At 40.9% G+C, this 15,922-nt stretch overlaps 1 protein-coding gene across 1 annotated transcript in view; it reads right to left on the reverse strand.

Annotated features, from left to right (window-relative positions):
- Window positions 1–15,456, reverse strand: part of LOC311606843 (thioredoxin domain-containing protein 8-like) — a gene marked incomplete at its 5' end in the record, with an annotated part of 36,485 nt that extends 21,029 nt beyond the window's left edge. Inside the window, 4 exons of the mRNA XM_084798251.1 lie at window positions 8,520–8,585; window positions 10,742–10,801; window positions 14,516–14,620; window positions 15,415–15,456. Of these exons, the coding sequence (XP_084654377.1) occupies window positions 8,520–8,585; window positions 10,742–10,801; window positions 14,516–14,620; window positions 15,415–15,456 (273 nt within the window). The remainder of the gene's footprint in view (window positions 1–8,519; window positions 8,586–10,741; window positions 10,802–14,515; window positions 14,621–15,414) is intronic.
- Window positions 15,457–15,922: the final 466 nt, after the last annotated feature.

The following is a 15,922-nucleotide window of genomic DNA, read 5'->3' on the forward strand; positions in this document are numbered from 1 at the left end:
GTTGACAGTATCCTTCACATTATAGAAGCTTTTCAGTTTCATAAGGTCCCATTTATTGACGGTTGATCTTTGAGTCTGACCTGTTGATGTTCTGTTCAGGATGTTGTTTCCTGTGCCTATGAGCTCAAGGATCTTCCCCACTTTTTCTTCTAACAGATTTAGTGTGTCTGGTTTTATGTTGAGGTCTTTAATCCATTTGGACTTCAGTTTTGGACAGGGTGATAGATATGGGTCTATTTTCATTTTTCTACATGTAGCCATCCAGTTAGACCAGCACCATTTGTTGAAGATACTATCATTTTTCCATTGTATGGATTTGGATTCTTTGTCAAAAATCAAGCGTCCATCGGTATGTGGGTTTATTTCTGGGTCTTTGATTCGATTCCATTGATCAACCAGCCCATTTCTATGCCAGTACCATGCTGTTTTTATTACTGTTGCTTTATAGTATAGCTTGAGATCCAGGATGGAGATTCCTCCAGAAGACCTTTTATTGTACAGGATTGTTTTAGCTATTCTGGGTTTTCTGTTTTTCCATATGAAGTTGAGAATTGATCTTGCAAGGTCAGTAAAGAATTGTGTGGGTATTTTGATGGAAATTGCATTGAATCTGTAGATGGCCATTTTTACTATGTTGATTCTCTTGATCCATGAGCATGGGAGATCTTTCCATCTTTTGAAATCTTCTTCAAATTCTTTCTTTAGAGATTTGAAGGTTTTTTTTTTCATACAAATCTTTTACTTTCTTGGTTAGAGTTACACCAAGATTTGTGGCTATTGTGAAGGGTATTGTTTCCCTAACTTCTTTCTCAGGCTGTTTGTCACTTGTATACAGGAGGGCTACTGATTTTTTTGAGTTGATTTTTTATCCAGCCACTTTGCTGAAGGTGTTTATCAGCTGTAGGAATATTTGGAGTCACTTATGTAAACTATTATATCATCTGCAAATAGTGAAAGTTTAACTTATTCTTTTCCGATTTGTATCTCCTTGATCTCCTTTAGTTGTCTTATTGCTCTAGCTAGAACTTCAAGTACTATATTGAAGAGATATGTACTACTTTAAAGAGCTATGGAGAGAGTGGATAGCCTTGTCTTGTCCTTGATTTCAGTGGAATTGATTTAAGTTTCTCTCCATTTAGTTTTATGTTGGTTATAGGCTTGCTGTATATTGCCTTTATTATGTTTAGGTATGTGTCTTGTATCCCTACTCTCTCCAGGACTTTTAATGTGAATGGGTGTTGGATTTTGTCGAATGCTTTTTCGGCATCTAAGGAGATGATCATGTGTGTTTTTTTTTCTCTCTTTCAGTTTGTTGATATGATGAATTACATTGATGGATTTCCATATATTGAACCATGCCTGCATGCCTGGGATGAAGCCTAATTCGGTCATGATGAATGTTAGTTTTGATGTGTTCTTGAATTTGGTTTACGAGCACTTTATTGAGTATTTTTGCATCAATGTTCATAAGAAAAATTGGTCTGAAATTCTCTTTCTTTGTTGAGTCTTTCTGTGGTTTAGGTATCAAGGTGACTGTGGCCTCATAGAATGAGTTTGGTAATGTTCCTTCTGTTTTTATTTTATGGAATAGTTTGAAGAGAATTGGTGTTAGCTCTTCCCTGGAGGTTTGGTAGAATTCTGCACTGAATCCATCTGGTGTTAGGCTTTTTTTTTTTTTGAGACTTTGATGACTGCCTCTATTTCCTTAGGTGTGATAGGACTATTTAATTACCTGATCGTGATTCAATTTTTGTAGTTGGTAGCTATCAAGGAAATTGTACATTTCATTTAGGTTTTCAAATTTTTGTGGCATATAGGCTTTTGAAGTAAGACCTGATGATTCTTTGGATTTCCTCAGTGTCTGTCATTATGTCTTCCCTTTCATTTCTGATTTTGTTGATTTGAGTACTCTCCCTCTGCCTTTTATTTGGCTAAAGGTTTGTCAATCTTGTTGATTTTCTCAAAGAAGTAGCTCTTTGTTTCATTGATTCGTTGAATTGTTTTATTTCTAATTTATTGATTTCAGCCCTGAGTTTGATGATTTCCAGCCATATACTTCTCTTGGGTGTGTCTGCTTCCTTTTGTTCTAGAATTTTCAGGTGTGCTGTTAAGTTGCTAGTATGGGATCTCTCCAGTTTCTTTATAAAGGACTTAGTGCTATGAGTTTTCCTCTTAGTACTGCTTTCATTGTGTCCCATAGGTTTGGGTATGTTGTACCTTCTATTTCATTGAATTCTAGAAAGTTTTTAATTTTTCTTTTTATTTCACCCCTTGCCCAGATGTCATTGAGTAGGGAGTTGTTCAGTTTCCATGAGTTTGTAGGCTTTCATTGTTTCTTTTGTTGTTGAGTTCCATCTTTAATCCATGGTGGTCTGATAAATTGCAAGGGATTATTTTGATTTTCTTGTATCTGTTAAGGTTTGCTTTGTGGTCAAGTATGTGGACAATTTTGGAGAAGGTTCCATGAGGTGCTGAAAAGGTGTAATCTTTTGTATTTGGGTGAAATGTTCTGTAGATACCAATTAGGTCCACTTGTTTTATGATGTCTATTAGTTTCCTTGCTTCTCCACTTAGTTCCTGTCTTGATGATCTGTCTATTGGTGAGAGTGGGGTGTTGAAGTCTCCCACTATTAATGTATGGGGTTCGATGTGTGGCTTAACTTTTAGTAACATTTCTTTTACAAATGTGGGTGATCCTGTGTTTGGGGTATAGGTATTCAGAATTGAGAAATCATCTTGGCGTGCTTTTCCTTTGATGAGGATGTGGTAACCTTCTCTATCTCTTTTGATTAGTTTCGGTTGAAAGTCTATTTTGTCAGATACTAGAATGACTACTCCAGCTTGTTTCTTAGGTCTGTTTGCTTGGAATACAGTTTTCCAGCACTTTACTCTGAGGTAATATTTATTTTTATTGATGAGGTGTGTTTCTTATATGCAGCAGAATGGTGGATCCTGTTTTCACATCCATTTTGTCAGCCTGTGTCTTTTTACTGGGGAGTTGAGGCCATTGATGTTAAGAAATATTAATAACCAGTGGTTGTTAGTTCCTTTTGTTTTGATGTTGGTGGTGGTAGAGTGTGTGTGTTTCTGTGTTTTGGATTTGTGGATGTGTACTTATTTACTCCCTGTGTTTTCCTGGGTGCAATTAGTCTTCTTGAGTTGGAGTTTTCCTTCTAGTACCTTCTGTAGGGCTGTATTTGTGGTTAGGTACTGATTAAACTTGGGTTTGTAATGGAATATCTTGTTTTCACCATCTATGGTGATTGGAAAATTTTGCTGGATATAATAGTCTGGGTTGGCATCTGTGATCTCTTAATGTTTGCATGATTTCTTTCCAGGCCCTTCTAGCTTCATAGTCTCTGTTGAGAAGTCAGGTGTAATTCTGATGGGTTTGCCTTTATATGTGACTTGACCTTTTTCTCTTACAGTGTTTAATATTCTTTCTTTGTTCTGTACATTTGTTGTTTTGATTATTATGTAGAGGGAGGATTTTCTTTTTTTGTAATTATTTTTAATTTTTAAATGTTTTTTGTTTATTATATATACAGTGCTCATCAATTCATATTATAGATGGTTGTGAGCCACCATGTGGTTGCTGGGAATTGAACTCAGGACCTCTGGAAGAGCAGTAGGTGCTCTTAACCACTGAGCCATCTCTCCAGCCCCGAGGGAGGATTTTCTTTTCTGGTAGAGTCTATTTGGAGTTCTGTAGACTTCTTGGATGTTGATGGGTCTTTCTTTCTTTAGGTTGGGGAAGTTTTCTTCTATGATTTTGTTGAAAATGTTTTCTGGGCCTTGGAGCTTGGAATCTTCTCCTTCTTCTATTCCTATTATTCTTAGATTTGACCTTTTTATAGTGTCTCAGATTTCTTGGGTGTTTTGTGTCAGGAACTTTTTAGTTTTAACATTTTCTTTGACTGATATATCGATAATTTCGATCATATCTTCCACACTTGAGATTCTCTCTTCCATTTCTTGTATTTGGTTGGTGTGGCTTGTGTGCATAGCTCCTGTTCTCTTCCTTATGTTTTCCAATTCTAAGATTGCCTCATCTTGTGCTTTCTTTGTTGCTTCTAATTCCCTCTTTAGGTCTTGAAAAGTCTTAGTCATTTCTTTCTCCCATTTGGTTGAACTTTCCTGTAATTCTTTATAGGATTTATTCAATTCCTTCATCTGATTGAGTGTATTTTCCTGGGTTTCTTTGAGTGATTTATTTTCCTCTTTCAAAGATTCTATTATTTTCATCACATCAGATTTAAAGTTTCCTCGCATTTAGTGGGTGTTCATATCTCCAGGGCTTTCTGTATTAGGATCACACTGGTTTCCTGTGTTGTTATATGGCTCTCAGTTTTGTTGCTAGTCTTCTTGCGCTGTCCTCTAGTCATCTGGTTGTCTCTGGTGTTAGCAGGCATAGGGGTTCCTCCAATGAGGTTGCTGTCTGTGTCCCAGGTTGGCCAGGCAGATTGGGAGCATGCAAAGAGAACTCCAACCCAAAGGTTGTTTGCTAGAGCTCCCCAGAGGCCCCATTAGGATGTTGGACAGTGGGTGTTAGAGCCTGCACGTAACTCAGCTCAGCTGGGTTCCCTGACTGTATTCCAGTTGGGTCAGGCAAGGGAGGAGTGAGCTGATATATTTCTAAGCTCAAAGTTGCTCAAGTCTTTATTTTTATTGATGAGGTGAAATGGCAGGCCTCTGTCTACCTGTTATGCTCCAGATGGTTCTCTGTGCCCGGTTTGGGTAAGGCCAAAGGAGAGAGATTAGAGCTTCAAGCTTCTCAGGAAACAGCAGGGAATGTGGGGTATGGCCTGAACAAATCTCTGGTCTGTGACCTAGGTGGATCCGGCCAATAACCTGGAGATGGATGAGGTGAAATAAGGGCCAGAAGCTTCTAGCAGGATTGCAGCTAATGAGTAATGTGGCCCAAGCAGGTCTCTGCTCAGTGGGCTTGCCTTGTGTCTTAAACTGTATTTGAGTGGTATGCTTCATGGTGTGTGTGTGTGTGTGTGTGTGTGTGTGTGTGTGTGTGTGTACAGACCAAGGCCTGAAGTTGCTCGTAGGATGGTGGCTAATGCAGATTGTGACCAGAGCCTGGATTCAGCTCCACCAGCCACAAGGTTTGTTCCTAGCTGGTAGGCAGTTGGGGGTGTTGTAAGAGATCAGGTCGCCAAGCTGCTCATAAGTTCCACAGACCCTCTTGGGATGGCAGGGGTATATTTATCTGCTCTGTGACCCAAACAGTCTAGGCCAGCAAGCAGCTGGGGGTCTGAGATGGCTCAGGGCTCAAAGGTACTTGGGTGCCCCACACTCTTTTCTTGGGAGGCAGCTAATGTGGATTGTGTCCTGTTCCAGGACTAAGCCCTGCCTGTTTGCTCCCTATCCAAGATCTGGCAAACAGTAGTTGGGGGGGGAGGGAGGGCAGGGCAGATGGGGAAGGGGAGTGAGAGGCCAGAGCTGCAAGTATATCCCCCAGTTTTTCTGTCTGGGATCCTGTATGCAATAGATGGCAGGGAGGGCCTTGAAGCTGCAGGATTTCCCACAGTCCTTCCCAAGAAGGCAGCTAATGTGGGCTGTCCCCAGGGATTTTTTTCAGTGGGTTAGCTGGGTGGCCAGGGGTCAGACCCACCCATGCCCCACATAATTTGGATCCCTCTCACCTGAAAATCAGCACTGTTGTTTTGTAGTTCTCAGTTTGGTCTTTAGGTCGCTGTGCAGTCCTGGATTCCCTGCTAATCAGATGCTCTGTGTGATCCGTGCTTGGAATCCCCGAGACTTTATTTTTATTTTTCATTTATGTGTCTCTCTGTGTGTCTGTGTATATTTACATGTACATGCAGGTGTCTACAAAAGCCAGAAGAGAATGTTTGATCCCTTGGAGATGGAGTTGCAGGTGGTTGTGAGCCACAGGGCATGAGTGGCAGAAACTGAACTCTTAACAGATAAGCCATCTCTCCATCCCAACTGTTTAGTTTTTAAAGTCCATAGTCAGCATGCTCTGCTAATAATACTAAAGGAAAACATCAATTCTTTGTTTTTGTTTGATTAGTTGTTTTGGGGTTTTGTTGTTGTTTTGTTTTGTTTTTGAGATAGAGTTTCTCTGTGTAGCCTTTGCTGTCCTAGGCTTGATTTGTAGACCAGGCTGGACTCAAACTCACAGAGATCTGCCTGCCTCTACCTCCCAAGTTCTGGGATTAAAGGCGTTCACCACACCCAGCCTGAAAATATCAACTCTTAAGAAACCTTTTGGGACATATTTATGTTTATTACAGTCAGAGGCTTATTGGGTGGCCCTGGAATTGGACATTAGGGAGTTACAGTAGCCCCTGGTAATATCAACTCAGTTAATTTTATTCTTTTATAGTCGATTATTAGCTAATTTAAATCTGAGTCTTTTAGTGCTATCTTCAGATGTCAAGAGTCCACAAAGAAGTCCATATAGTAGATGCTGCTTTCCAGGACACTGTTGGATGATGAAGCCACTGGGAGGTGGGGTCCAGTGGTTGTTTAGGTCATTGGAGGCATATTCTGGAAGGGAACTACAGGATTCCAACCCCTTTATCTTCCTGTGTCTCAGTTTATTAGATTTTTTTGGGTTGTAATTGATGCTAAAACACACCAAGTTTATAAAAATGAAGACCTTACTGAGAATTATTTTGGCTTAAGTTGTGGATACACCCCGGGTTTATTATTTATTTATTTATATGCATGAGTGTTTACATGCATGTATGCTTGTGTACCATGTGCATGCTTAGTGCCTGGGAAGGCCAGAAGAGGGTGTCAGATTCTTTAGAACTGGAGCTGCATATGATGATGAGCCACCATGTGGGTCCTGGCAACTAAATCCATGCCAGAGCAGTAAGTGCTCTTAACTGCTGAGCCCTCCCTATATCTCCAGAAACCCCAGGGTTTAAAGACACTAGTGTTCATGGCTAGATTCTGCTTTCCTCTGCATGACAGCTTTGTTATCAGGTTCCATGTGGCCACCAGCTAGTATAACAGCCTCTTTCCTGTACGTCTCAAATTCAAAGAATCAAAAGAAAATACTTTGACTTAGGTCCTTAAGCCAAATTCTGGCATTAGTTCTGGTTTGATAGGAATTGGCTTGATTAAACTTGATTAAATTCCTGATTAGGATAGAGTTAATTGATTGTTTCAAACCTAGAGATGTAGCCTTGAGACTAAAGATAGGAAATAGGGGTCCTGACAGACAATGGAGTATGGACATTGGGTGTAAAAACAGCGAGCCTGAAGAAGGTAACTTATGGAGGGGATGCAGTCAAGGTGTATGCATGGAACTGATTATGCAAGAATATGCTCTCATCTTTGAGATGGTAAGTAGTGATGACACACACAGGCAAGTTGAAGAAACATATTAGATAGCTTTGTTTTCCACTAAAAGCCATGGGAAGGAATAGGTAGTGCTTAAAAGTATCTTAAATCTATTCCACCAATTATATTACAGCAAATACTTACCAAGAGAAACAAAAAAATAAAATTCTACAGCTGGTAAATCAATTAAATGCCTTCATTTCCCCCAGTTTAGACATAATTTTTTTTATAAAAACCTAAGCATGGTTTTTAAACTTCACAATATTCTTCATAGTATTTTAGTTGCATACTATTTCATAGAATAGATCGCTGATAACTCAGACATTCTGCTGAAAAAGACAGGAAGATTGCTTCTGTCATCGACGTTGGAGGTAATGTTGTAACTATTATAATTTCAGTTACTGTTTCTTCCTTGAGGTGTTTCTACAGCTTATGCTACTAGGGATGGGATATTGGTATGAAAGACAACATATATTTTGTGCCTAAGTTTATGGCAAAATGACATTTCATGAAGCACATGTAATTATCAATGTCCCCAGTCACATCTGAAAATACTAGCTTTATCGTGCACTGAGCATTTAAGCCAGTCTATAACATTAATACCTTCAAGAGAACAATTAGGAAAACATATTAAACCACTAATGCCAGGATGGACCCCATGCTGCAGTCATGATGACATATTTAATGTTCACAACAACCCTGTGAGGGAAAACTTAAAAGGATCTCTATTTCACAAATAGGAAAACAAAGATATACAGAGATTAAGTAAGTCACTGAAGGTCCCATAGCTAAGAATGGGAAAATTGGTGTGTGGACAATGGGGACTGAACCCAGGCTGTGCACACTGTCATGAGGCTGTATTGCCTTGTGATAATTTTTGGTGACTGCTTTACCACATGCTGTTAATGGCTGTATATTTTGCGTGAGAATTTCATCATGCCTTTATTTGGCAGGCTTTAGGTACTTCTGCCCTATAGCAGAGGGAATAGTGGTGTTCTTATGAATAGCATGTCTCATGTGGGGAAAGATTTATTATGAGTCATGCATTTTCTTTACACTCACTGTGGTGTTTGTAACTAAGAACTATATTAAAAAAATTTTTTTTTCATCTAACCAAGGAACACCAGAGTGTTCATTTTAGCTTTGATGGTTATACCGCTAATTCATCCCTGCTGGTTTCCATGGAAACATACCTTTTGGTTGCATTTGAACATTTGAAACGTGGGTACTGCTTTGATTTGAAAAAATCGAGTCAGTTCCTGAAAAAGAAATGAAATGGTGTGAAGTCACAGTTTCGGTGACCCTTCTCCATACCAAGTGTGCTACTTGGTGACTTCTAAGAAGCTGTGTCTTAAAGCCTAGGAGCACCTGACACTCTACAGAGTTTCCTTAGCGTACGCTCAAAGCCTCCAGGACAACCTTGTGTAAAGAGGACCTTTCTGGCACTCCTGGGGTATCTCATTGCAGAGCTGTAGGAGAGGAAGGAGCTGAAGGTCAAATGGAAGTGATGCTGAGTGGCTAAGTGAGCTGTATGTAACAACTCTGAATGGTGGCAGAGGAGCCCCAGGAAGCCTAGGGTGGAAATACCATACTGCAGAAAGAGGGAGGAAAAGGCCCGTCCTCCATCCGTCACACCGAAGGCAGGCATGACATACTTAAGGCTTACACAGTTTTTTTTTCCTGTAAGTCTTGTTACCAGCCTCCCCTCCCCCAAATCCCTCACTACTCATCTTTACTTTGGAAACATTTGGAGCCCAAAGACATGGGCTAGAATTCCACAATTTTAATTCAAATCAAATTGCTTCTAAGTGGTACCATTTTGGTTCCTTTGTCTAGAGACTGAATAAAGTTAGCTGTCCATGGGCAACAGAATTGAACATCTCTCACTGACAGTCCTATTATTTGATTGACTTTAAGTCTCTTTTCTACTCACAGTACATACCAACACAGAGAAGCATGTGCACAACACTAAGTTGTGTTTTTAATTACGATCACTATGGCAACAACTAATCTAGAAGTTATTATTAGAAAAGTGTGTGTTTTGCTTCATCCTAAAAGACAAAGCTATTCTGAGAGTAACTTGTGTTGCCAAGAATGTAGGGAAATCAGCTCTCCTACTGTCGCGGTGAGAATGTAAAATGATGTAGTTTCTTTGGAAAAAGGTTTTCAATTCCTCTCTATACTACTAAAGTGTAGTAACAACAATTACACATGAAGATATAGCCCCAAGAGAAACCAACACTTACGCTCACACAGAGATCTCTGCGGCAAATTTTACACAAGTATTATCACAATAACCCAGATCTTCCCAGGTGTGCCAGGTTTGTGACAAGTTGACAAGATTATGATGATTTATGACACAAAAGATAACTAATGTTTGCCTTTCTGATCAGTTTAAATCTCAACTTCAATCCAACGCTCAGACAGGTCTTTTGTTATCTTCTCTGCCATAGTTTGAATGCAGAATGCCTGTCATGGGGTAGCAGCCTGGTCTCCAGAAACTAGCTACTGGGAGGAAGTGGAACTTTTAAGAGGTGAGGTCTACAAGGGACCTTTGGTTCTCTGGGGCTATGTCCTCAGAGGGGATTGTGGGACATTGGCCCCTTCTTCCTCTCTTTTTCTTCCTGCTGCTGCTGGTCTCACTTTGTTCAGCCACGTAGTCCTGTGCAAATGTGCTGCCTTCCACAGGCCCAAAAGCAACAGCGCTTTGATCAAGGACTCAAATTTCCAAAAAGGTGAGACAAAACAAACCTTTACCTTTCTCTTGGGCACTTTGCTATGGTGACAGAAAGCTAATTAATATAGTTATATGTCTTTGTTATAAATTAACAGCCTAGAAAAAATAATTCTGTAGAGATATTTTATATGGTGATAAGACATATATTTGGCTGGAGACTATGAGGCTTATTACTTTGGGGCAGGAGAGACGAGAAGGAGGAAAGATGGATCTAGAGACACGAGGAAAGGATTTGCTGGAATTCTTTATGCTATATACGCAACTACCCACAAAACAAACAAATTACCAAAATGAGATATGGCAAAATGTCTGTAACCACTGAGCTAGGTTAATAACATAACCTAAAATTAATTTCACCATGGCTGCATTGTAATGTCTGCCCAGAGCCACAGGCTGAGGAGTAAGTAGTGGATAACGTTTGCTGGGATTAACTGGTACTGTCTGCCACAGCAGGAAGAAGTGCCATTTGTTTGCTAATATTTAAAGAAAATTATGTAGAATAACTTGCTACATTTATCAGGAAAACAAATTCTGTTCTGTTGCCCATGCCATTCCCCATTTTTTCTTAAACAACAACAACAACAACAACAGATAGTGTCAGAAAATGATGGCCCAGAGCTACCCAGTGACATTGCGTTTGGGCTTTGCTGGTGCACACAGAGGACTTAGGGGTCTTACCTGAGCTGAGTCCACATCCACATTAGCAAACATGACGTTTTGGTATTTTAAAGACATTGCCTTTGAGACAAAAGAATAAAATTATACTATTAACATTTGCACCCAAAAATGGTGTTCTATAAAGGCAGAAAGGTGATGTAGGCTCAGTTTTCTAAACAATTTCACTTTATTATGAACTCACTAGCAGAGCACACCTCACTTACAATCTGACTAACCCAAACAATAGGAAAAGGAGATTAAAGAACATAATAATGAAACATTAAGGATATCGGTTTTAAGGAACAATTCTCCTGACATAGTCAGCAGGCCCTCAGCAAACCTGCAATTCGACCAAGGTTGCTGCTGAAACCTGGAACAGCAGCAGAGGCCCAGAGCCTCAGCCAGAGCCCAAAGCCTTCCCTGGAGCAGTTCTTTCTAGGAGCATCTCCTGAAGTGTTGATGAACAGCCAAAACAATCCCAAGTCCTCTTCCAAGCCTCCTGTTTTGGGCTCATATACACATCTCCTCTCAGAGTCTCTGCTAGGATGTTTTCAGCTGGCAACATCCAAGGTACCCCACAAAGCGATTCGACTTCTAAGTGGAAAAACATCCTGCGCTCTCACAAGTCTGTTCCTCATCCCACACTGGGGATCTAAACAAAAACATGTTTATCTCTCCTTCAATGTGTGACTTGGTTGGTAAAGAAAGCTGAGCATCATTCTGAGGGGGGTCATCACAGGCTAGAACTTGGAACTCCTCAGGGTGGAGCAAGGATTCACTGCGGAACCTTAAGAACAAAACTGAAGGTTGGGGTTTTAACATTTGCAGTCACTGAGTTGTGGGCAGTGGGGCCAGACCTACCATGTCAGTGGTGGGGAGACACGACAGGATTTTCCTGAAGGTGTCAAGGGATTACCTGTATTTTGAAATGTGTCTAGGGTGATGCGGGAGGAGTGGGGGGGGCACGATGTGGCAGACTTAGATCAGTGTTAGAAACCATGCTATGCCACGGTCCGGGTATCCTAGTAAAAGTTGCAGTTCTTTGAACCTGATATGTGCCTTGGGAGGTGTGATGCCGCTGGCAGGAGGAGGTTTCCCTGACGACCATGAGCCCAGTTTTCTCCCACGCACCCCTCACCCCGTCTGTAATGTATCATGTATTGAACTAGAGGTTTCAGACTCCCTTGTCAGCTGATTTCCAGCTAGCCAATGGGAAGCCGGGGAAATGAAAGGTGGTAGGAAGAATGGGCCCTCTCCTGCTTCTATTTTGTTCTGGAAATGTCTTTGACAGCAGTGGTGAAAGCAGTGTCCGGGCTCAGGGATACAGGTGAAGGACAGCAGTGACTTATGTCGGCACAGATTTATGTTCAGACACCCGTGTGCATACTTTGTGGGCACTTGATCATATATTGAATTGTTTAAAAACCATGTCACAAGCATCTCTAGTCACCTCTGGCAAAGGAGACTACTCTTGGAAAGTGACACACAAGGTGTCCAAAGCTTGGCCAAGTGAGTCAATACCAGATGGAGCTGTCCCTGGGGATGGGGAAGCAAGAAGATGTAAGGCATGGGAACTCTTAGGTGGAGGTGCGAGAAGGGGTCTTTTTCTGTGGTCTCTTGAGATGGTGAAATGGGAGAAAATTCTTAAATAATAAACACAAAGACCTTTGCGGTTTCAAAGTTGTTTTTCAGATTAATAAGAGAATTCTGAGCTGGGTGTGGTGGCAACTCTAATTCCATCACTTGGGAGGCTGGAATAGGAGAACCAAAAGCCTGAGCCCAACAGAGTTACATAGGCAGCAGCCTGTGCCACAGAGCGTGGTCCCATCGATAGCCTTCTCTGCCAGCGACTTAATAAGTGTTTAATTTCTGATGTTAAATCCTTATTTAGCTTTATTTCTGTTTCCTGACTTGATCTCTGAGGAGATAGCACTGCCCTCCCAACCCCTCATAGACAATGAGTTTAACAAAAGCACATGAAATGCATGACTATTCTCCCTTACAAAAGGCCAAGAGTTACAGGTTCAGCAAATACAAAATTCTTCCATTCACATTTTCCTCCAATTGTCACTTATTCACAGGAAAAAAAAAAAATCCTTGTTCGACAGGTACCCTGCTCTGCTCTTTCTTCATACAATGAATGGAATATACACAATTCCTTTAAATTCTTATGTAATCATTGATCTATTGGAAGACATGAGCTTTTTTTTTTTTTTTTAGCTTTTAACTGTTTCAGGCAGACTATGAATGCTCATGTGTAGGCTCATTTTTTTTGGTCAAGAGCACAATCGTTAGGTCATAGATAAATTCAATGTTAATATTTTTGTCACAGGCTAATGACTTAAGATACTTTACTAAGTTACTTATAAGTCTATTTTTTCTAATATTCTATTACATATATATGTAATTTATATGCCTTATAAAAATTGCTAAATTATTTTCAGAGTAATGTGTCTTTTTTAAAAAAGACTTATTTTTCTTTTATTTCTGTGGCACAGTTAGGGAGCCTTCTCTCTCAGTTTTGAGTGACAGAATGGTCTGTGAAACATAAAAATTTTCTTTCTGGATAGTCCAAGAATTTTAGGTATATTAGGAATGCTGAAGAGTCACGTAAAAGAGGGGGTAGGGTAGCGCAGTGGGTAAAGCACTTGCATTGCAAATGTAAAGACCTGGGCTGAGCTATCTAGAGCCCATGCAGACGCCTATGGTACAGCGGCCTGCCTGTAACCTCAGCACTCAGGAAGCAGAGACTGTGGATCCTTAGAACATTCTGGCTAGCTAGATTAGCTTGAATAATGAGCTCTCTGAGTTCTGAAAGAGACCTCGCTCCAATATGTGAGGAAAACATCTGACATCTACCTTGAGCCTGCACGTGGAAACATACATACATGAACTATATACATATAAACATCAAAAAAAGAAATGTCATGTAGCTTGTCCATCTGCTACAAGTTCACCTACAACCTAATATTGGTGGCTTGCGACTGTTGTTAGAATTAGTTTTGACAGACTCAAGAGGCCAAGAGAGAAAATCCAAGATGTTTAAAAACCTCACTGAAAACAGACAAGAAGATTTTTAGTTGTTTAATCAAGGGATCAAATTTTCTTTATATTTGAATATATTTCAACATAAAGAATTTATATATTGTATAAGTTACGACACTTAAAGATGTCGTGGAGGTGACCACAAATAGCCAGGAGATGTTTGTACAACCAGGAGACAAGAAACTAAAAATCCCTGAGATGGGGGCTGGAGAGAGTTCTCAGTGGTTAGGAGCACTGGTTGCTCTTTCAGAGGACCAGGATTCAGTTCCTGGCACTCACATGGCAACTCACAGCTGTTTGTGACTCTTGTTCCAGGGAATCTGATGCCCTCTTGTGGTCCCCATGGGTGCCAGGCACGCAAGGGGTGCACAAACATATTACAGCTAAACATAAATATTGTGTCTATCTGTGGTTTCTGTCAATATTTGCAAGTTCTAGGTTCCAACTCTGGAAAGATATAATGATATGAATTCCTATTCATCTGCACACTATAATCCGTCTGCATATCCTGGCATTCCTTGGTGATCTGCTCACTGACAAATATCCAATCTTGTGGTGCCTCCTAATGAGATTCCAGGATCTTAGCTACAGGTTTGCTGAGATGCTTAAAAGCAAACGAACAAAGCAACAACAGAACTACGTCCTCATAGTTCAGAAGTAGAAAAACCATTTAAGAATGGCTGGGAACATTTGGGGGGGAGGGACATAAATTCCCTTGGCAACTGTGAGTTTGTCACGAGTGATGCTTACCTGGAAAAGAGGACTGATCCTTTTGCAGGGGCCACACCACTTTGCCGAGAACTCTACAACCACGAGCTGGCGCCCGGAAGCTCTCAACAAATCTTTGAATTCCTTCTGAAACCAGAACACATGGGGAAGTGTGCGTGGCCATGGAATCTCCCAAAGTCTTGCAAGAAATAAAATGAACGCCTTGCAAAGGGTGCAAGGCCAGGGGAAGCCGCCCACCCCAGACGCCTTACCTTACCATCTGACAGCTGCTTCAACCTCTTCTAAGTGAGTCTGTGGTTAGACATAGTTTTTGGGGTGATAGTAGTGGCTACCTCTGAGTAGAAGCAGGTCAGCCAGGGAGAAGCGAAAGTATTGAGGTGAAAGCAGAAGGGTGAATATCTATACTTAATAATCTTAAAGGCAGGTGAAATGCATTAATGGTGAACTTTCTTGCTTCATGGGGGGGGGTGATCATTCTTGAAGTATTAAGCAATACCATCCATGTAATGATTTCCTTTTAGTTTTTTTTTTTACCCCCTAAACTTCTTAAGTAAAATTTCCAATAATTGCTGATATCACCTAATTAAAGTCTTCCATCCTGGGACCTCAGATCACTCTGTTTTTGCTTGTGACTGTCCTACGTTAGCTACTTGGGGCCTGGTTTTCCCTACTGGAGTCAGTTCTAGGTTATCTCTATTTGTACCACCCCCCCCCACACTCCTTGATTTCAGATGGTAAGCTCTTGTGGAATGCTTCCTGGGTGAGAGAGTGACAGCTATCGGGAGTGCCCTTCAAAATGGATCCTCTCATTATTCACTGGAATGGAGATTAGCTCATCCATTCTGATGGCCTTTATGTTCTCTCTACTCAGTACCTAGTCTCATCCTACCGATATCCTAGCTAAGGGCATGGATGCTCACCAGCTTTCTCCTGGCCAGCCAGTGGGGGATGGTATGGATTGTTCATTTAGGCAGCTTGAGTCCAGAGCCCATCTCTTCACCCATCACGAACTTCACTGTGGTTGACAGCATCACCATATGCACCCCTGGACCAGGCGCTAATCACGCTAGTTCATCATTGAATTAAGTTGAGCAGGGCCTATTTCCTGGAGTTAATTCCGTAGAGATAGTATGCTTGCCCTTCAGCAAGGGAACGTGACAATTAGGTTCCAATTTGATTTAGTTTCAGGCAGGTGAGACTGATGACTCACTTCCTGGGCCTGCATTTCTGCCAGATGGGTGACTGAGTTCTCACACAGCCAAGACAGGCCTCTGTTTCTCAGTTGCGTCTCTATTTCCTGTGGTATTAGAGATTAAACCCAGGGCACAGCACAAGCTAGACAAGGTCTGCCTTTAGTCCTCTTGTTACTTTTTATTTTGAGACAGCATTTCACTACTTGCCTTGGTTGGACCTTGTATTCACTCTATA

This window comes from Acomys minous, assembly GCF_964271855.1.
Source record: "Acomys minous genome assembly, chromosome: 1".
NCBI lineage: Eukaryota > Metazoa > Chordata > Mammalia > Rodentia > Muridae > Acomys > Acomys minous.